The 19906-nt window shown below is 44.2% G+C and overlaps 5 protein-coding genes across 6 annotated transcripts; 1 reads left to right on the top strand and 4 right to left on the bottom strand.

The window, feature by feature from the left end:
• Positions 1–268: 268 nt before the first annotated feature.
• On the top strand, positions 269–10606 carry LOC117590448 (protein vav). Of its 2 annotated transcripts, none has more exons than XM_034283068.1 (10): positions 269–959; positions 1034–1215; positions 1378–1452; positions 1944–2625; positions 6747–6914; positions 6998–7821; positions 7909–8286; positions 8354–8506; positions 8564–8735; positions 8808–10606. In XM_034283068.1, exons 1-10 carry the CDS (start codon positions 678–680, stop codon positions 8862–8864), a joined length of 2973 nt encoding a protein of 990 aa, XP_034138959.1. In that variant the 5' UTR covers positions 269–677; the 3' UTR covers positions 8865–10606. The 2 variants fall into 2 exon arrangements, with proteins under 2 accessions (XP_034138959.1, XP_034138960.1); XM_034283069.1 differs by lacking the exon at positions 1944–2625 and adding an exon at positions 6538–6646 and having other exon boundaries at positions 274–959; positions 8808–9227.
• LOC117590450 lies at positions 4130–6014 on the bottom strand. The gene is made up of 4 exons (XM_034283071.1): positions 5862–6014; positions 5676–5769; positions 4802–5545; positions 4130–4734 (listed from the first exon to the last, which is right to left on the bottom strand). The coding sequence occupies exons 1-4, from the start codon at positions 5899–5901 to the stop codon at positions 4536–4538; spliced, it is 1077 nt and encodes a 358-aa protein (XP_034138962.1). The 5' UTR covers positions 5902–6014; the 3' UTR covers positions 4130–4535.
• Positions 10607–10911: 305 nt separating the features above from the next.
• LOC117590449 lies at positions 10912–12136 on the bottom strand. The gene has a single exon (XM_034283070.1). It carries the CDS (start codon positions 12099–12101, stop codon positions 11016–11018), a length of 1086 nt encoding a protein of 361 aa, XP_034138961.1. The 5' UTR covers positions 12102–12136; the 3' UTR covers positions 10912–11015.
• Positions 12137–12396: 260 nt separating this feature from the next.
• LOC117590452 (receptor-binding cancer antigen expressed on SiSo cells) lies at positions 12397–13284 on the bottom strand. The gene is made up of 3 exons (XM_034283072.1): positions 12884–13284; positions 12683–12811; positions 12397–12611 (listed from the first exon to the last, which is right to left on the bottom strand). Exons 1-3 carry the CDS (start codon positions 13223–13225, stop codon positions 12429–12431), a joined length of 654 nt encoding a protein of 217 aa, XP_034138963.1. The 5' UTR covers positions 13226–13284; the 3' UTR covers positions 12397–12428.
• Positions 13285–14125: 841 nt separating this feature from the next.
• LOC117590344 (monocarboxylate transporter 9) lies at positions 14126–18523 on the bottom strand. Its single transcript, XM_034282843.1, has 5 exons — positions 18369–18523; positions 17303–18304; positions 14760–14904; positions 14564–14684; positions 14126–14505 (listed from the first exon to the last, which is right to left on the bottom strand). Exons 1-5 carry the CDS (start codon positions 18450–18452, stop codon positions 14244–14246), a joined length of 1614 nt encoding a protein of 537 aa, XP_034138734.1. The 5' UTR covers positions 18453–18523; the 3' UTR covers positions 14126–14243.
• Positions 18524–19906: the final 1383 nt, after the last annotated feature.

Below are 19906 nucleotides of genomic sequence, written 5' to 3'. Positions count from 1 at the left end.
GAAGAAATTGAGTTCACTGTACAGTCGACCGGTATAAAATCGCGTTTTGAATCATGCAATTGACCATATATTAAATTTAGCTAATCTTGTGGAGAATGGATTTGTCAATCAGATAAATTATATTTTAAGTGCAGAGAGTCTTCACTAGCTGGTAATATTAAGTATAATTTAAAATTATTTGGAATTCTTTATATTTACGGTATATTTTTTAAACGAGAAGGTACCTTCTTGGTATATTTTTGAGGGTCATGCGGTATACTTGATCGATAAACCTGCGGTAACACTGGTCAAAAGAGAAAAACAAAAAAAATTAAAAAAATTAACGCCAGAGCCAGAAAAGTGCAGTGAAAGAATATCTGTCGAAGTTGTTATCTGTCTGTCCGTCGTCTTGTGATTTTGATGTAGTGTGTGCAGCGTCGCGCTGCTGCATCTGTGTAATGTGTTATCTGTAATCTGTCCAGGAAAACCACGGCCCACGGATACGGATGAGGCCCAATTGTTTTTATTAACGCAACGAAGTTTGTGCGCGCGCCTGCCATCGTGCCCCGGCAATCGAGGCTCCCTCAGCAACAGCAGCAACAACACACACACACATACACACGCCCAAGACCGAGGTCAACTACCACCCAAACTCCGCCTGCCTGCTCCCCCAAAATTGGCCACCCCCAATATTGCAAATGGCCTCCAACAACAACAACAACAATAGCAGCAACAGCTTTGGCAACTCCCTTGGCGGCGGCATCGCCGCTGTCAATGCAGATCTGTGGCGCGAATGCGTTGCCTGGCTGACGCGATGTAAAATCATTCCGCCCGACCACAAGGCCGCCCTGCCCGACGCCGAGATCCGGATACTGGCCATGACGCTGCGGGATGGCGTCCTCTTGTGCAATCTGGTCATCCATCTGGATCCGAGCAGCATGGATCCGCGCGAATTCAATCGCAAGCCCCAAATGGCGCAGGTGGGACACCTACCATTACGATTCTCCTGCTGCATCATCATCATCGTGGTGTGTTCCACTTTTCTGTGTTACAGTTTCTGTGCAGCAAGAACATTAAGCTTTTCCTGGATGTCTGTCACAATAATTTTGGTATACGCGATGCGGATCTATTTGAGCCCACCATGCTCTACGATTTGACCAACTTCCATCGGGTGCTGATCACGCTCTCGAAGCTGTCGCAGTGTCGCAAGGTGCAACAGCTCCATCCAGATCTAGTGTGAGTGTGTGAGGAGAGCAATGCCACCAGCAGAACCAGAGATGGGCTATGAGAGATCGAACTGCTTGTCTTGACCTAATGCTAATGGAAGCAGTGGTCTCCATCCCTGGCTATGCTTGTATGACACCCAATTCGAAATGCTGATTGGATCTTCTTTTTCAGCGGCTTCAACCTTTTGCTCTCGCCCAGCGAACGCTCCCATTCGGATGAGGCCATCTACAAGGATCTTCACTCCACGTAAGTTTTATCTCTCGCTCTCTTTATGAAATATGTATGCACCTCCCCGCTCTATGAGCAGCATATGCATATGTATGTATGTACGTATGTATGCAGCGGATATGCAATGTATTTTGCATTTCCGCTCCCCCTTCCCCAGACAATTTTTATACCATTATGAGTCCACGTACAGAACGCCTAAGCCCTTGTGTCTGTCTCTGGTTGCTTATCAAAAACAAAACAAAAAACGAAAGCAAAAACTTGAATAAAATCCAAAACAATCCCATTGTCCCGTTGCTTTTATCTAACACGCATTCTTTCTCACACACACACACTCTGTCTCTGTCATTTCTGTAACTCTTACTCTCTCCCTCTAACACACTGCCTACCCAATCATCATTGTATGCATGTGTGTAACTTATTTGCATCTGTGAGTTGCATTGCTTTTACAAAAAAACAAAAAACAAAAACAAACAAACAAACAAAATTGTGCACTGCATTACCGACGGCAGTGAAATGCGAAAAACCAACAGCATCGATGCCGCCGTTGTGCCTGCATCCGCGTCCGCCGCCGCCGCCAGGGAAGGATTCTACGAACGGACTTTGAAGAGCGGCTCTGGGTCCGTTTCGGTGGAGGATGAGAACAGCGACATAACCATTGAGAATGGCGTCGAGGACAACGATATCGATGACATGGATGACATCGGCGATGGGACCATGGACAATGACTCGGGCAGTGGCGGCAGCGGGGGCTCCGGCAGTGGCAATGGCGGTGGCAATGGTTCCATGAAAACCCTTTCATTTGACCTCTCGCTGGACGACACGGCCTCTCTAGAGGGCGTGCCTGTGGCGACAGTCGCTTCACCGCCGGAGACCCTTGCGCCCACACGCACCACCGCTGCCCTGCTAAGGGAAGCCCCGAAGCCGAGCACCTCGGAGGCTGCTGCCGAGGCGTTCGCATCGAATGCATCGTTTTGTGCATCGACACTGTCACTGTTGCATTCCTCCAACTCGTCGCTGTTCATCAACGAGAGCCAGTGGCTGCAGAAGGCCGCCGCTGCTGTCTACAACTATCAGTCATGCCCGTCGATTAGCTCCTCGGAGCATGAGTACTCGTACATCTACAGCGAGGACGATGAGAAGGTCTACGAGGATCTCTGCTATGTTACCTTCCAAACGAAGCCAAAACCAGAGGTGTGCCGTCTATCCATTACTAACTCTTTCACTGTAATCCGCCATTCCACGTCCTTAACCCATTCCCCAGGCCAACTGCTCTACCTCCTCCTACCTGTACTTCAATCTTCCAAATATCTTTTTAATCTTAATATAACTACCACAAACACATCATCCCCAACGAATGCACTCCACAACAATTATACCCCCCTTGCACTTTATTTCCTTTCTGTTGCTTCTGTTTTTTTTTGTGTCTATATATATTTGAAGATTATCATCTATTGCCATATTTAACATCTATTTGACAATATTTGGCGTAACATCCAGCATATTGCTTGAATTTTTTGTTGCCTAGTCATCGTTCAAATGTGGATTTTGGATTGTGTATCGATCCGAAATACAGAGGGTTATGGTCGGGGGGTTGACGTCCCTGTCTGTTATTTCTTCTGCCGATAAGGCCGTCGCACTATCTTTCATCTGCCTGATTGCCATTGGATGTAGGATTCGCTCCTGGCATTATATTTCAACCCCACCTTTAAAAAAACAAAAACAATTATCGGGCGGGGAAATTTTTTACTCTTTTTCAAAAATAGATTTTAAATATAGTCTTTACGAGTATTTCGAGTATTTTCTGAACAGTTCTCTCAGTTATTCTTTTTTTCAAGCATCATATCATGCATTCAATGAGGACTTTTGTCCCTGCCGTTATAGATTGATCCCTCCGCCCATTGCCATTCAAAATTTCGTACGCGTTTTCTTTGCTGCAGTGTATATAGATTTTTTTAGCCTTTTATTTTTGATTTGTTTAACAATTCGTTGATATTTCCTACTTATGTTCGATGTTGTTTATTATGCAGTCAGCAGTCCCATATTCTTTTTAGCAGCTTTTTCTGTTTCCCGAGTACCCGGTACTCGAAGAGTAAATAGGGTATAGTGTTTTTGTGGGGAATAACGAATGTTTGTAATGCACAGAAGGAAGCGTTTCCGACCCCATAAAGTATATATATTCTTGATAAGCATCAATAGCCGAGTCGAATGAGCCATGACTGTCTGTCCGTCCGTCTTGTTGAGCGCCTGGATCTCAGAGACTATAAAAGATAGAGCCACCAAACTTTGCATCCAGACTTATGTATGCTCACACTGTTACAAGTGTATTTCAAAAATGAGCCCCGCCCCCGCAAAAGGTCGAAATTCTTCCACAGCCACAATGTTAAAAATTCGAGAAAACCACTTTTCTGTAGGGAATAACCATATCTATCAGATGCCCGAATTGGGATCCGATTGGATCACTATTATAGCCAGAATGAAGAAATTAATCCCGCAGCTTTGTTTTGCTTTTTTTTTGCACATTCTCGCATCCACACTCTCCTTCGTGTAGTGTGTGGCTCTAGGGGAGAGGGACGAGGTCAAATAGCGCGTTGGCGTGAGAAGTGATGTAGAGGTAGATGACAGATGAAGATAATGTAAAATTTCAAATGTAAATTTTGACAAATAACCGCTAAGGTGCAGATGTAGTACTGAGTGCCGGGTATAAAAGTTGCGACGCGTAAGAAGCGTCTCACACGTCCCTTCTCGTTTCTTGTAACATTAAGTCTATTCTTTAGTTTGATTTCGTTATTTGTGCAACAAATTTTTCCCGGCCCTGCCCCTAATCAGTGAATGTATTTTTACTTTTTCTATTAGACACTCTTAAATTTCGAAATCGTTTTTAGTTGCTACGAGACATAGTCTTTCCCTTCAATTTTTTTACAAGTGTTTTGCACGCAGTTAGGAACCAAGACAGAAAAAACAGACAAAAGAAAAAGGTGTAACAAAAACGTGGACCATGTTTTAGTGTTAGCTTCTTTGGCTTTGCCTTGGGCTCCACTCCTCTCCTTTCTTACTCATTTAAAGATTACCCGCCCTGTAACCTGTTTCTGTTTTTTGTGTGTTTAGTTCTGTTCGGAGTCCTCGTCAGCGCTGCTGTCACTGCTGCTCGATGGCATCGAATCAGAGTCAAATAACGTCCCCAGGTCCGGCATCTCGGTCTGAGCCCCTAAATTGGTGGCCACGTGATTCAAAATGACACTCACAGCCTTGCCAAAACCTTTCAGGCGTTTCTCCAGTCGTTGCTCGAAGCGACGACGATGTCTGTTGGTGGGGATTATATCATTATTAATTAATTAAGTGGATGAGGAGCAGCTAGAGAACTACTCACCTGTAGTACTTATCCTTCTCGCTAAGTACCTTTCCGGCCCGACGCTTTCGAAAGTTACGAGTTTTGGGTTGAGCAGAGTTGTTGACATTTTCGGTTTGGTTGTCCTCGAGCGGCCCACCATACTGAACCCAGACATATCGATATTTAGGAATCGGATGACCGTGTGTGGTTACTTTCCCATAGCTCTCCGACTTAATCCTCTTTAGGGCTGGGTAATTCTCCTCCATCTCGTCAGCCTCCTTCTTGTCGTTCTGTTCCTTTGGGTGCACCTTTTTCGGTGTCTTTGGGTGAGGTTCACTTGGATCGACAACCAACACCTGTTCCAGTGTAGTAGGGACAGGATGCCATGGATCGTCTTCTAACATCTCTTTCAGTGCAGCAGGGTAAGGTTCAGGTGTTATTACCTCCAGTCCATCGTCGTCCGATGAGTTTTCAGCATTATTCTCAGCTGTTGATTGAGCTTTTGCAACAACTTTGGTGGATTCAGGGCAACGCAATATCGGCTCCACCAGGCGCTCATTCGGTTCCTTTTGCGCATACGAATGATGGTCATTCTTCTTGATCATGAATCTGTGTATTTCTCCAAAGAACTCCCACTTCTTGTTGAGTTCTTTGATCACCAGATCGTTTATGGGCGAACTGATGCCCTCCTTCTCAGTGCGATAGGCATAGACCAGGGCTTGCCATTGCTGGCGCAGGGCATGCTCGCTAAAGTCACCAATCTGGGCCATTTCCTTAAAAGTCCTGCAAAACGTCAGTTAAATTTACATAAATACATTTGGCGTTACATATGCACAAGCCACCTCGTTCCATGCTTATTTCGTGCACTGTAAAAAGTACACCCTACCTCTCCCTGGGAAGCACAAACACTTACTTCCATGGCCGATCGCCCCTCAGAGACGGTTTATTGAACAAATAATCAGCATTAATGCGCTTTTTCACTAGGCTGCGCTTCTGCTCAATGGTCCCTACAACAGAATAAACAAAGGAAGTACTTGCGTTAGAATCGTGAGGGCAGGGGGCATGAGAGAAGAGCACATGTGTTTGCCCTGCAACTTACATATTTTCAAACCACTTTTGGCGTATGTATGATGCTCCATTTCGTTTGTTTTTATTGCACAGTATCAGCAATTATTATTCGTCAAATCCAAGTCCGAACACACACAGTGACAGCTGTTTTAATAGCACATCGTCATGCACTTTGCAGTAGAGTTGCATTGTGAAAAAAATGTATATGTTCTTACATGGAAACTACACGGGAACTACACGTTTGTTAGACATTATCTACATATCTATGTAATTAGCAACAGAGACATCTGACGAGGAAATGTGTACCTTTGTCGACAGGCTTTGACCGCTAGTGGCTACACCGCTAGCGTGAAAAACCTCCTTTATTCACTTCTTTACATGTTTTTTTATTGCGATGTGATTTGGCTTACATTATATTATATAATATCTAGGGGGAGCACCCAAAGGTATCAGAATGTATCTAATTCGGTACCCTATGTTCCCTCGCAGATATTTTTGGCCTCTCGCTCCGAGTTGGGGTATTAAACAATCGATAGTAACAAATCGGATGACGGCTATCGATGAGATTTCTAAACGCGGGCTAAATAGATCGAACTCAAACGTTTCAATTCTCGATTATACTATTTGATTTTGTTTTGTTCATGTTTTTGTTTAATTTGATGTGCTATAATTTGGTATTATTTGATTTTTGTTTTATTTTCATTTAGTACCACCGACAATATTGCATGCAATGGAACTGGTTACGATCACACCAACACAAAAGAGGAGGAGGTCTACCAAGACTTGTGCGCCCTGCACAGGACGAGTAGAAGCCAGGTAGAAACTGCTGCTGATGTTTCTATTGTGCATGAGACGCCGCTGTAAACACTCAGCTGATTGCCAAAACTAATGTCTCTGATTTTGTGCGCCCCTTTAGACAGCATCATCGACCAGCTTCGAGCAGCGCGACTACGTGATACGGGAGCTAATCGACACAGAGTCCAACTATTTGGATGTTCTCAATGCCCTAAAGTTGAAGTTTATGGGTCCGCTAGAACGGCACCTCAACCAGGACGAGCTACGAATTATATTTCCACGAATTAGGGTGAGTATATCCCTAGGGTTCAGTTCGATTTGTTTCTACATATGTATCTTTTATTTCCCCCTTTTTCATTGGTGGATCTCTAGGAGCTGGCTGACATACACACACGATTCCTGGAGCGACTGCGGGAAGCCCTTTCGCCCAGCACCAAGCTGAGAATGGCTCAGGTATTCATGGATTTCCGTGAGCCTTTCCTCATTTATGGCGAGTACTGCAGCTGCCTGCTGGGCGCCATTGACTATCTGGCGGATGTGTGCAAGAAGAATCAGATCATTGATCAACTGGTGCAGAAATGCGAGCGGGAATACAATGTGGGCAAGCTGCAGTTGCGGGACATACTGTCGGTGCCCATGCAGCGCATCCTCAAGTACCATCTGCTGCTGGACAAGCTGGTGAAGGAGACGGCACCGCAGCATGAGGACTACCGCTCGCTGGAGCGTGCCAAGGAGGCCATGATCGATGTGTCGCAGTACATCAATGAGGTGAAGCGCGACTCGGACCATCTGGTCATCATACAGAAGGTAAAGGACAGCATATTCGATCTGCATCTGCTGCAGAATGGCAACGATCTGCTGCAATACGGACGCCTCCTGCTCGACGGGGAGCTGCACATCAAGGCGCACGAGGATCAAAAGACCAAGCTGCGGTATGCGTTTGTCTTTGACAAGATACTCATAATGGTGAAGTCGCTGCACATCAAAACGGGTGACATGCAGTACACATATCGCGACTCGCATAACCTGGCCGACTATCGTGTGGAGCAGAGCCACTCGCGGCGCACCCTCGGCCGGGATACGCGCTTCAAGTATCAGTTACTGTTGGCTCGCAAATCGGGCAAAACGGCCTTTACGCTGTATCTCAAGTCGGAGCATGAGCGGGACAAGTGGCGCAAGGCACTGACCGAGGCAATGTGAGTGAGAATATTGAGAACATTGGGAGTCCCCTTCCAGCCATAACTCGGTTGATATTTATTGTTATTTGTTCTAATTTCGTTTAGGGAGAGCCTGGATCCGCCTGGCTGCCGCAATACGGATCACAAAATGGAAATATTTACATTCGATACACCAACGTCATGCCGGCACTGCTCCAAGTTTCTAAAGGGACGCATCCATCAGGGCTATCGCTGCAAGGTGTGCCTCATAGCCGTACACAAGGGCTGCATCTCGTCGACGGGTCGCTGCAAGCAGAACCCCATTACCCAACCGCCGCCAGTCTGCGATCGACAGCTAACCGAATTCAATTGGTTTGTGGGCAACATGGATCGCGAGACCGCGGCCAATCGTTTGGAGAATCGACGCATTGGCACGTATTTGCTGCGCGTACGACCCCAGGGGCCATCGACGGCACATGAAACGATGTATGCCCTGAGCCTAAAGTGAGTCTAGAATGGGTCATAATTCAAATTTCTTCCTGTACATTTAATATATTCATCCCCACTTAAGAACCGATGATCATGTGATTAAGCATATGAAAATCAATCAGGAAATCGGCACAGAGGGCATGCTCTATTGCCTGTCGGCACGGCGGCACTTCAAGACGATTGTTGAGCTGGTTTCCTACTACGAAAGGAATGATCTAGGCGAGAATTTTGCGGGGTAATCTGTCAGCATCTACATAGATTTGTGCTTTTCTAATTCTATTTATAATTACAGATTAAATACTTTGCTGCAGTGGCCATATCGTGAGGTAATAGCCACTGCCCTGTACGATTACGAACCAAAGCCGGGCAGCAATCAACTGCAGCTGCGCACCGACTGCCAGATATTGGTTATAGGCAAGGATGGGGACAGCAAGGGCTGGTGGCGTGGCAAGATTGGTGATACAGTGCGTGTCCACCTTACGATTATCGTTGTGTGAATATATTAATTATACTTTTTGTTTTTGTTGTGACAACAGGTTGGGTATTTTCCGAAGGAGTACGTGCAGGAGCATTCGCCTAATGACGAGCTTTGATATTATAATTCGCTTGTCTATTTTGGTACACCCAAGGCCATGTCGCCCGTAGAGGCAGCCATTAATGTAGTCGAAATTGTAGCACCAGCAGCTGTTGTTGTGCCAGCAGCCATACTCCTGGAGGGTATACCCTGCCTAACCAGCCTCACGACCACCACCGCTGCTGCTGCTGCTGTCACCGCTGCAACCGCCACCACAACCAGCAGCAACAGCAACGGCAGCACCAACAACAGCAGCCTCAACCAGTGGGTCAGATAGATGCGGCAGCCACAGCCACAGCGACAGCACATCCCTCCCGCACCCCGCCCCACAAACCTGCATCCTAGTTAAATATACATATGTATACATATATATTTTTTTTAATTATACAAATTGTTTTTATGTTTATGTTTAAAGGTGTAATATTTTATATTTTGTTTGTTTGTTTTTCTCTCTGTTTAGTGTACGAAACATTTGTGCCAAAACCTACAGAACAAATAACGAAACAAAAACAAAAACAAACCACAAAAGTTTAAACGAAAATGTTCTTATATGTGTGTGTATGCATGTGTTTATATATTTTAAGCTTAAGAAAACCAATTAATTGCCTAAGTTTTAATTTATGCACAATGCACAAAAAGAAAACAAAAAGAAGCTTTAAAAAAGGAACACAAAAAAGTGCATCTACCGTATAAATCATAATCTATTATACACCTACCGTATATGTATGTATGTAGCATATATATAATGAATGTAAACACACACACACAAAATGTATGCAACAAGGGCTACCAAAACAACAAAAAACAACGAGGATGATGAATGAATGATGATGGAAGTAATAGCTTTATCCATAACAATATATACGTCACATACAAATATATTTGTCTGATCATGATTGATCCAAGCACTCACACACACACACAGAGTTTTAGGCCAGCCAATTTATATACATTATATATTACTCATTATGTACCTACTACACTTTATACATATTTATATTAGCCACGGCTAAGCGGTCCACTCAACGAATTCAACGAAATTTTGTGAGCATTATAACGAACGAAACATTAGGCTATATATAGGACACGTCAGTCAGGGAATACCCTTGGTGTCTCTTTACATACATACATACTAAAACCATTTGTGTTGTCTTTTGGATCGCAGGACCCTCCACATACACATGCATATATAATGTATTTGCTGATAATTGTCAAAAAGTCAAGCAACAGTTGTTTAATCGTTCAAAAAAAGGCACAACAAATCAGCACACAATAGAAGTAATAAATAAACACAAAGAAACCAGCGTATAGTTGATAAGACTCTCCAGCTATCCACCTATCTATCCATCTATTTATGTATCTTTGTACCTTTGTATTCGATGCATTCAATTCTATGTTTATAATGTATTTATTTATGGTTTCATATACATGGCATGGCAAAATGTTAACAATTCCATATAATGCATTTAATAACCGACTTGTGAGCACAACCCCTTCTTGCTGCTTAACCAACTCTAGCACTATAATAATACCCAAAAACCTTAACTTTAACCCCAGCTAGCAACCAGAAACCAGCAGCCTCCAGGTATCCCATGCGGAAAAATGGTAGCTCTCTCTCTATCTTTCTCTTTTGGCAGCTACTAAACTTAGAGCTAAGATAAATGTTGTTTGCAAATCGCAATTGCTTCCATGTTCTCTCTACCTATGCCAAATGTATAACGTTAACAAATTGTGTCTGTGCTTCTTTGTCTAAGATTTCAAAACCATTGGAGTTGGAGTCTCCGATTCAGATTCCCCGAAACACCTAATAAACGAACTTTTTTGTGAATGTATTGTTGTTCAAATTGAAAACATTAAAACTGTGCGTTTCATTGTTGATTCATGATTATGAGTATGAGTATTGGTAATCCAATCCGCAGCTCCATCAAGGGGTGCATCGTTTTAGTCATCAATTAATGGGATATCTACAGATATTTATCTAGCCAAAGTTCCAGTGAGAGGCACTATCCATGGGTTGAGGATAATCAGGAGCTACATCGGAAAAATCTCTCTGAAAAGTCTTCACATTATTTTATGAAAACTTTTATTGCAAACAAAAAAATTGTTAATATTATATCTTAGCTACTGGGAGAACGGGCGAGCGGGAAGGCGAATGGAATGAAAAATGCAATCACGGAACAGGGCCTCGTCTTCGCAGGACCTTGACCAGGCGACGGCGACGATGCTGTTTAGCTGGCAGTGTGGCTGCTGTAGTCGTTAGCTCTGCCAGAGGGGGCTGCTCCTCCTCATCATTGGGACTGGAGCCCTGGGCATAGCTGTAGCTGATGGTACGTTTGTAGATGCGTTGCTCCTGCTCCGATTGCTGTGACTGTCGGGCACGTGGCTTCCGTTTCGAGGATATCTTGGACTTGCTTTTGGTGGTTGGTGCTGCTGCGGATGAGGTGGCCTTGTTCATTCTGCGCTTTTCCTGCATGTCGTAGCAGCGCTGCAGCCGCTGGCCCTTGCTGTCCTTGCACTGATAGCAGACGCGTTTACCTTGCAGTCGTCGCACACATAGGCTGCTGGCGGCGGCTGATTCCTCTTTGTCCTCCCCGGCTACAGCTTCCTGCTGGCTGTCATCGTCGTCGTTGTCGTTGTCGGCGGAATCATCGCGATATCGCTTGTACTGGCTGCCAGTGTCATAGGCATACTTCTCCGGCTTATCGGAATTCGAGTAGCTGCAGGTCTCCGAGACTTGATTGTTTTTGGCCTCTCGGCAAATCTCACACAGCTGGCCCTGCTTTCGTACGCGACGACAGCGCTGATTCTTGTGGTTGCTGGCCTCCGCATGGGTCTGCTCCAGGCTCCTGCTGCCATCATTCGCATCCGCATCTGCATCCCCATCGTCCGAGGCAGCCCGATCAAAGTATTCCTTTACAAACTGTTCGTAGTTGCGCTCGTAGTCCTCACCAGAATGCTGCGCTTCACGGCTGGTCTCGGCACTCAGGCTGTCCACCTCATCGTCCGCCACATCTGCATCCTCATCCGCCTTGGGTTCCGCCTGAGCATTTTCCTGGGTTTCTGCCAGCACTTGAATCATTTCGGGCAGCTTTCCCAACTTGCTCTGGTCCACATCGGTCAGTGTGAGTGCATCCAAACGTTGCAGCAGCTTGCCCGGAGCAAACGCCTCCCAGTAGTTGACACTGCCATCGTACGCGTCCGACATGGACATGGACATGGCCAGGCCAAGCAGCAGCAGCAACTCCGGCAACATCATGGTACTGAAAGCATCATGCCTCAGCGATGGTCTGCCCTTTTAAGGCCTTCTTCTAGCTGTTTTAGCCAACGAAGCGTGGTGTGCGGCAATTGGCACAGCGACCACAGAGCCATCAGGAAGTGGTGGCCCAACGACTGCGCCTGGGACCGGTAGAGGGAAGTGCAAATGAAAGGCAAGACTTATTTTGTGTGCCCAATGAACTAAATCAAAGCCCCGCTTGGCACTAGCGACGGCCGGGGGAAAATCAATAAAGAAATTGCCAAAGTGGGAAAAAATGGGTAATGGAATGATGAATGAAGGGAAGTGGCGGGGGAGGTCAGCTGACAGCTACGCAACGCGATGAATGTCGCTCAGACGCTGGGCTCCAATGGTCGGCTGGACGGCTCTTGTCAAGGGTTGACGTTGTTGGCGCGCCTCTCGCCGCTTTTCGCGTATGATTTGCTTGGTCCCGGATGTGTCCAGCTCCTCCCAGCCGCCAGGATTGTCATCCACCCAGTCCTCGAGATCGGCCTGCAGAGTAATAAAACGTTGCAAAATTCAGAAAAAAAACTCAATTGGATAGTGGATATCTATGATCTTACAGTGTCGCTGATGGGTACCACATCTTGGGCCTGCAGTCTTGAGAAGTCAGTTGCTTGGCTGGACGCAGCTGAGGCTGTGGGATCGTCCAGAAAGTATTTCACTTGTGGCTTGATGGTGGGTGTCAGCTCCTGGAAAGAGAGCACAATTATGAGTTGATTATTCAGAACATATCACCGTGTGGGCCAAATACCAACACTCACACTAAAGAAATCTGGTTCGGGCTCTTCTTTGGGCGGCGTTGGAGGCTGCGCCATGCGCTGACGATATTGCTCTATGTGCTCCTCCACGGTTCTGGGACTGTCATCCCACGAGTTCCAGTCCCGTTCCCTTCCTACGGACCGATTGCCAGCACCACCTGCTGATCCCGCAGACGTAGCAAAATCCCCCCGCTCCACAATCACATTGACGGCCATTAGCTGGTCCCCGTTGGATGTGATGCCACCGCCGCTGTGGCTCATCTTGCGGCGCCGCGAGAAGCAGCATAAGGCACGCCGGCAAAGCGTAACGATGCTGAGCAGCAGCATCTTAATTTGTTGCAACATAATAAATAAATAATAGCTTAAAAGAGCTATTTCTATTTGCTTCAGTGTGACCGCGGATGTGTCGATAAAATATATCACATGACCCAAAAAAATCAGCAAAATATACCGTCTCATTTTAAAAATATACCAAAAATATACAGAAAATAAGAAACGAACTTAGTCATTTAAACAGGTGGAACACCAACGCTGACAATAATAAAATAATGTTTCTAAAACAAGTTTCAATTTTCATAATGTTCGTGTGCGTATTTCAATGTAAGAGCAATGCGATTTATTGTTTGATACCTGTATATAAATAAACAAATAATTATAATTGATATAGATTAGATCGTTACAATCGATACTCGCACGCAATCAAACTGCAGCACTGCCACTTCCGTTTCCCGCTAAAAGTTTAAACGTTCAAATAGTTTATTCTTTTATTTCTTTAAACAGAAAATACAAAAATGTGAGAGGTCTTTTCAATGAACAGCACTAGTGCTGCCCCGGACGGGCACATCCTTTCTTGGATTTAATAAGCCAATCTTTTGAATCAATCTTTTATTGAATGTACATACGAATGTATAAACGATACAATATTGGCTGTACCCATCCCTAACCGACATTCCATTGCTCATCCCTTACCTCTTACCACTACCAGTGCAATAGGTGGGTGTGTGTGTGTGTGTGTTATGTGACCAGATATACAGAGAGGAAGAAGGAAAAGCCGTTAGCGCAGTGTCCGTTTTGCTTGCTTTTGTCCTCTGCTTTGTTTTTTCTGAACGCTGTATTCAGTCGACTCGATGGCGGGCGTCGGCGACTGCGTAGTAGAATAAGTTTTTCAGCACGTAAAGAAGTGAAGTTTCTTTTCGCGAAGTTTAGTGAAGTTTTCTTTTAGATTTAAATGTTTTACCAGGTTTGTTTAATTTGTAATGCGTATATTTCGTACAACTTTTGTTCGAGTTGTGTGTGATTGCATGCTTGGTTGTGTGTGTGGGTATGTGTGAAGCTTGAGAAGCCCCGTAATGTCCGAGGGTTTTCAATGTACAACAGTAGTGCTTCCCGCGTCGGTCACATCTTCGTGATCGACATTATTGCGTTCGATTTTGTTGCGTCGCCGAAACTTAACTATGAGCACCTCGATGACCCAGGGAACAGCGCAGAGAATCATGAACCCGTTCAGAATATTAAAAACTAATAGATAATCTCGTGTCTTGTCGCGAATAATGCCAACGATCGGTCCAATGAGAAACATGGCATTTCCCTGCGTAAACATGAACAGTCCGTACCCGGTGGCGAATCTGTTTGGGAACAGTACTTTAATTACAAATTTTAAACTTTAGTAGATAGAGAACCAACCTCTCCTTTGGCAAATAGTCGGCAAAAACCAAAGGCAGCGGCACATGCAGCCACGTGCGCAAAAATCCAATAACCGCTGTGATGCAGGCCATGCCTACGAACTCCGTGATGCCATTGAAAACTGGAGAGTACAAAATTTAAGGTGAGTGTTTCTCTTCAGAATCCTAGGCTTCTGCCTCCAATCGAGGCTACTTACCGAATCGGGCAAAGACTGTGAAAACAGCTCCTGCCAAGTAAATATATCGGGAGGGAACTTGTATGCAAACAGCGGTGACGGCTAGAAAAATTCGCGAAGTCAAATCGGCGGCTGCTCCAATAGCAATTATAGTAGCAGTGTCCAGCTATAGGAAAGGGGATTAAAGCAAAAAGTGAAGGTTTAAAGTGGCAAAGTAACTAATTACTTGAATGAAAGCGCTTAAATATGTATACATATGCATATACATATCCATATATATGTACATGCATATTTGTATGTACCCATGTACATATGTAAGTATGTGTTTTTATGCAAGTCCATGCCATCCATACATAGGTACAATTAAAAGCTAGTTTGAGAAAATATTTATATTGTTTTCCTTGGAGGCTAATAAGCTGATGCGCAAGCGCTAGAGGGACTCAAACTTTGATTGAATTTACATACGAATTTACTTTTGTGTAAACGGTACAATATTGGCCATACCCATCCCTAACAGACATTCCAGTGCGCATCTCTTTCCCGCCCTATCATTGCATTAGGAGTGTGTGTGTGTATATAATTTATAATTATACATATGCATACATTTATATATAGAGAGGAACAAGAAAAACCGTTAGCGCAGGGTCCGCTTTGCTTGCTTTTGTCCTCTGCTTTGTTTTTTCTGAACGCTGTGTTTCTTCGACTTGATGACGGGCGTCGGCGACTGCGTAGTAGAACAATTTTTCCATCAAGAGCAGAACGTTAAGTGTGGTTCAACAAAATTTTAATGTGTATATTTTGGAAACGTTTTAAATAAATATTAAATTCATGCGTCCTTTGTGTGTGTGTTGGTGCAACTGGGATAGTTTGGCGCCAGCGTTGATTTTGCTGGATTTTAGCCGCTATGTAAGATTTTTTACCGTGTCTCTTATGATCTCCTCCTGCCGTTTGACCTTGTGCTGGGAACACCGACGTTTTATAGCAAATAACAGTTTAAATATACTAATCGCTTGGCTTAACTTTTGCAGCGCATGTTTCGTAAAATTGGTTGTCGAGTTTTGTAAATTAATTTGTTATTTGTGTGTGTGAAGCTGGACAAAAACCAAAATGGCGACAGCGTCGGTTTCGTTTACGTCATATTTTCTCTCCCTCTTGTAAGCTTGGGTGAGCGAGAAAAATCATTGCATCGTGTGTGGTGAAATCATTTGGTTTAGTTTAAAAGGTAAAGTAAATATGTGTGGCTGTAAGTATGCATGTACCCATCTCTAAAAGACATTCCAATGTGCAAATGCCGTTAGCGCAGGGTCCGTTTTGCTTGCTTTTGTCTACTGCTTTATGGTTTCTGTACGCTGTGTTTGGGCGCCTAGATGCCGGGCGTCGGCGACTGCGTGGTAGAATTAGTTTTCCAGCATGAGCATAACGGTTCATAACGGTTTAGTGTGGTTCAACGAAATTTTAATGTGTATATGTATTTCGGAAAGGTTTTGATTATATATTAAATTCATGCGTTCTTTGTGTGTGTGTTGGTGCGGCTGGGATAATTTGGTGACGGCGTTCTACGTTTTTTTACCATGTCCCTTATGCTCTCCTCCTTCCGTTGAGCTTGTGCGAGCGAGATAGAGATGTTTGCAGCGCAGCATGCGAGCGAGAAAAAGATCTTCACAGTTTGCTGCACACAGCTTTTCTTAGTTTTTCGTAAAATCAATGCAAGGCTTGTCCCAAATCTATAAAAGGCGGCCCATTTATGTCTGCAATGCCAGAATCGAAATAGCAGGCGAAATGCTATGAGCTCTAAAAGTGTCCGATTAATTGTGAAATAAGCCGAATTAAAGTGCCAAAACTTCAATAAAATATGTAAGTGAAACTATTCTTTGGACAAAACGTTTTGAAAGTTAAGCATTCGAAACATTTAATGTTTCGTAAATTTTTTGTCGAGTTTTGTAAATGAAATTGTGTGTGTGTGAAGCAGGAGAAAAACAAAATGGCGATAGCGTCTGCTTCCTTGGCGTCTCTTTTTCTCTCTCTTTTAAGCTTGTGTGAGCTTATGTGGTGAAATCATACGACTTAATATCAAACAGAAAAGTAAATGTGTGTGTCTGTAAATATGCTTGTGAAGCTGATACACTTAAAGGTGTTAGCGTCGGTTTCTCTCGCGATTTTGTTTCGAACATTAGAATTTGAATTGAATTTTCATTTTTGTAAAAGCTTTTAAGACCAAAAATAATTTATTGGGATATCTGGAGTTTAATTTCTGCATAAACAATGACGAGGTAATAAATAAAATGCCGCGTTTATGCAGAATTATTGAATTTATTAATTAATTTAATTTGGTATTCAAATGCAATTTTCAAAGTCTTCTGTAATTGTGTGTAAAAACGAAGAAGAGAATATCTCTTTGCTCGATTTTTTGATGGTACCTGGTTTGCAAGGCTTTTCGAATTTGTAATTCGATTTCGAGTCACCTTTTTGTTACTCCAATCAAATAAACTCTGAACTTCGGTTTAGGTACTTATGTATATGCATCCATACATAAATATATAATAACTTTATATGGTAATACTCACCCTGCTGTATCCCAATTCAAATAGATAGACTGGCTGCATGGTGAAGAACGTGATGTCCGAGTAGAGGGCAAAGGTGATGCCGAGCACAATGTTCACGTAGATGGGCTTCTTCAGAAGCGTCAGGTCGAGAAAGTCCACAACAGAGCGGATCCAACCCTTTTTCGGGACATCAGGAGCTGTGGCATTCGTCGTCGGTGATCCACCCACCATCGATGGACGCCTGGAGGACTGCAGGCTGTGGAGCATTTGTGGCGAGGCATCGCTGACGACCACTGGGCCGGACCAATTGCCTAGGCTGGTGATGCTCGAGGCACGGCTGGAGATGACCTTCAGCATGTGGTGCTCATCGGGAGGTGCATGCGAGAGGCGCCGCAGAAACTTGGGCTCCGCCTCGGTGATTTTGAGCGGAGTCTCTGGCTGGATGCGCACCACCACTGTGGTGGTTTCTTTGAGCTGCAGTTCCTCGTCGCTGAGGGGCACAGGACGCATATGCCACTCGACTGGATGCATTACGAGCATGCCAAGGACGGCATGGGCATTGAGGCCAGTGAGGACCAGCAGGCATCCACGAAAGCCATACCATTGCATTAGTTTCTGCATAACAATCGGATAGAGCATCGATCCCAGGCCGATCAGCGTTTGGGCAAAGCTCATCCACATCACCCGATTCTTTACGAAGTAATGATTGAAGGTTGTATAGCAGGTGGGCACCATCAGGCCAAAGGCCAGGCCCTGTACCAAGCTGAAGGCCAGCATTAGGTGCATCGTTGAGGTGGCAAACAGCTGCATGCCCGTGCCCAGAAAATACAGGATGCCACCGGTGACGCCCACCGCTCGCATGCCGAAACGCTGGAACAGCGAGCCCGAAAATAAACCAGCAAAACTCATGGCCGAGAAGAAGGCACTGGTAATGATGGCCATGGCACTAGTCTCTGCGCCAATGCTCTTCAGAAAGTCTCCAAACACGAGACCAAACGACGGCAGGGCGGCCAAGGCGCTCGTCTGAAAAGGCAAAATAAATACCAGCAATTCAGGAAGGATATCCTTTGAGAACTCTGATGCTTACAAACGGCAGGGCCATGCCAATGCACACGAGGATGCCCCAACCACCATCGGGGGCCTCCAGTTTGTAGGACTTGGACTTCTTCATCGATGAATGAGATGCCGGCGACTGCTGCTCCTAAACTGCTGAACGGTGAGTGATCTTCCAAGCGACTTTCCGAGTGACACCTTGGGTACCGTGCCTCTGTCTGCTCTGTGCCTCTGTACTACACATAAATCAATTCCTCCATCCCTCATATAAGTCTAGTCAGGGGCTGGCTTCCACTTCCAGTAGCTATTGCTGCTACCGTCTTATCTCCTCTCGAGCGCGGTATATGGCCTTAAGGCCAAAGCTTAGGGAGTTTTGTTAGCCCATCTCGGCACTCATAATGTAATTTGGCTTTTCCCCCCTGATAAGATTAGAAGAGCTGCCTGCCAAATGATGCAACATTCACTTTCAAATTATATTTGCCAAGAGGCCACCTCTCTCCTCTGGGAACCTTCTGTAATACTATATTGCAATTGCGAATCATTTATATACATATATTTTTTAAATGATATTTATCTATCAACGCTTCATATCTAAAATAACAATTAAAATGCCTCTCTTCCTCTCTAGTGGTGATAAGAGAGCGCACAGATCTTAATGCCCCCAGAGATATACAATAGTGTGTCGTCCTCGTGGCTCTAGTTTTCCCTCTTCGGAGAACTAATTCTCATTCATAATTTATACAAACTTAAATTTATTTTTCACGCATTACAGAACACGCACAAATGTTCTTTTTATACCAAGACGTTAACCAACCAACGTTGTTTGCCTTTGGGATGATAAAACATTATCATTGCTGTTGGTGATCGTTCCCCTACTCTCAGAGTAGGAGGTAATGACTCTTTTCACACTCCATAAAAACAGTAGTGTAAGCAATGGGCATATTCTTTGATTAGGAACTTGGTATAGCTTACCTTCCGTCACAGAATCCATACCCTCATTATCGTTCCATTATCTTTCTACATTTCTAATAAAACTCGACCCAAAGAAGACCCACACTTGTTTGTCTATTGTTCATCACTTTATTCTCAATTAAATATACATATATTTATCGTATAGTACTTATCGTAAATATATTTCTTTCAATGTCTTGGGGACCATATATCAATAGCAAAAGTTTTCATCGTATCAAAACCTCTCTGATTCTCTCTTCGCTCCGTCCCAAAAAAAAAAAACAAAAAATTAAGTACACAAAATATGTCTAAAATTCTATTCATCTTAAATAGTATATCTGAATGTTGTTCTTGTTTGTAGTAGCTTTGTTTTTATTGCTTATCGTTTTGATGATTTCAAATATCGTAGAGTTTAGGCGGGCATTTATTTCCATTGAATTTTCGGTGTTTCAATTGTTTGGAAAATTCACACGCCAACATTCGGTTCTTGTTTTTCCGCAACAAAAGCAAATGAATAATTACGGTTCAACTGTTTGATTTAAACCGTGCACTGAAACCACTAGAACTGTCACCTCTATGTAGTAGCCGCCATGTGGTAAGATTTCTTTCTTATTTTACATC

Source organism: Drosophila guanche, unplaced genomic scaffold, assembly GCF_900245975.1.
Source record: "Drosophila guanche unplaced genomic scaffold, DGUA_6, whole genome shotgun sequence".
Lineage (NCBI taxonomy): Eukaryota > Metazoa > Arthropoda > Insecta > Diptera > Drosophilidae > Drosophila > Drosophila guanche.
The sequence above is the reverse complement of the archived record's forward strand: the minus strand, read 5'-3'. Positions and strand labels throughout refer to the sequence as shown.

Excerpts from the sequence above, each read along its gene's own strand:
- LOC117590448 (XM_034283068.1), top strand. The coding sequence starts at position 678 with ATGGCCTCCAACAACAACAACAACAATAGCAGCAACAGCTTTGGCAAC. Across the intron at positions 8,287-8,353 it reads ATGTATGCCCTGAGCCTAAA|AACCGATGATCATGTGATTA; the intron begins GTGAGTCTAGAA and ends TCCCCACTTAAG. Across the intron at positions 8,507-8,563 it reads CTAGGCGAGAATTTTGCGGG|ATTAAATACTTTGCTGCAGT; the intron begins GTAATCTGTCAG and ends TTATAATTACAG.
- LOC117590450 (XM_034283071.1), bottom strand. The coding sequence starts at position 5,901 with ATGGAGCATCATACATACGCCAAAAGTGGTTTGAAAATAT. Across the intron at positions 5,770-5,861 it reads CAAAAGTGGTTTGAAAATAT|GGACCATTGAGCAGAAGCGC; the intron begins GTAAGTTGCAGG and ends ATTCTGTTGTAG. Across the intron at positions 5,546-5,675 it reads AGGGGCGATCGGCCATGGAA|GACTTTTAAGGAAATGGCCC; the intron begins GTAAGTGTTTGT and ends GACGTTTTGCAG.
- LOC117590449 (XM_034283070.1), bottom strand. The coding sequence starts at position 12,101 with ATGATGTTGCCGGAGTTGCTGCTGCTGCTTGGCCTGGCCATGTCCATG.
- LOC117590452 (XM_034283072.1), bottom strand. The coding sequence starts at position 13,225 with ATGTTGCAACAAATTAAGATGCTGCTGCTCAGCATCGTTACGCTTTGC. Across the intron at positions 12,812-12,883 it reads CCGAACCAGATTTCTTTAGT|GAGCTGACACCCACCATCAA; the intron begins GTGAGTGTTGGT and ends CTCTCTTTCCAG. Across the intron at positions 12,612-12,682 it reads TGGTACCCATCAGCGACACT|GCCGATCTCGAGGACTGGGT; the intron begins GTAAGATCATAG and ends ATTACTCTGCAG.
- LOC117590344 (XM_034282843.1), bottom strand. The coding sequence starts at position 18,452 with ATGAAGAAGTCCAAGTCCTACAAACTGGAGGCCCCCGATGGTGGTTGG. Across the intron at positions 18,305-18,368 it reads TTGGCATGGCCCTGCCGTTT|ACGAGCGCCTTGGCCGCCCT; the intron begins GTAAGCATCAGA and ends TTGCCTTTTCAG. Across the intron at positions 14,685-14,759 it reads CACAGTCTTTGCCCGATTCG|TTTTCAATGGCATCACGGAG; the intron begins GTAAGTAGCCTC and ends TGTACTCTCCAG.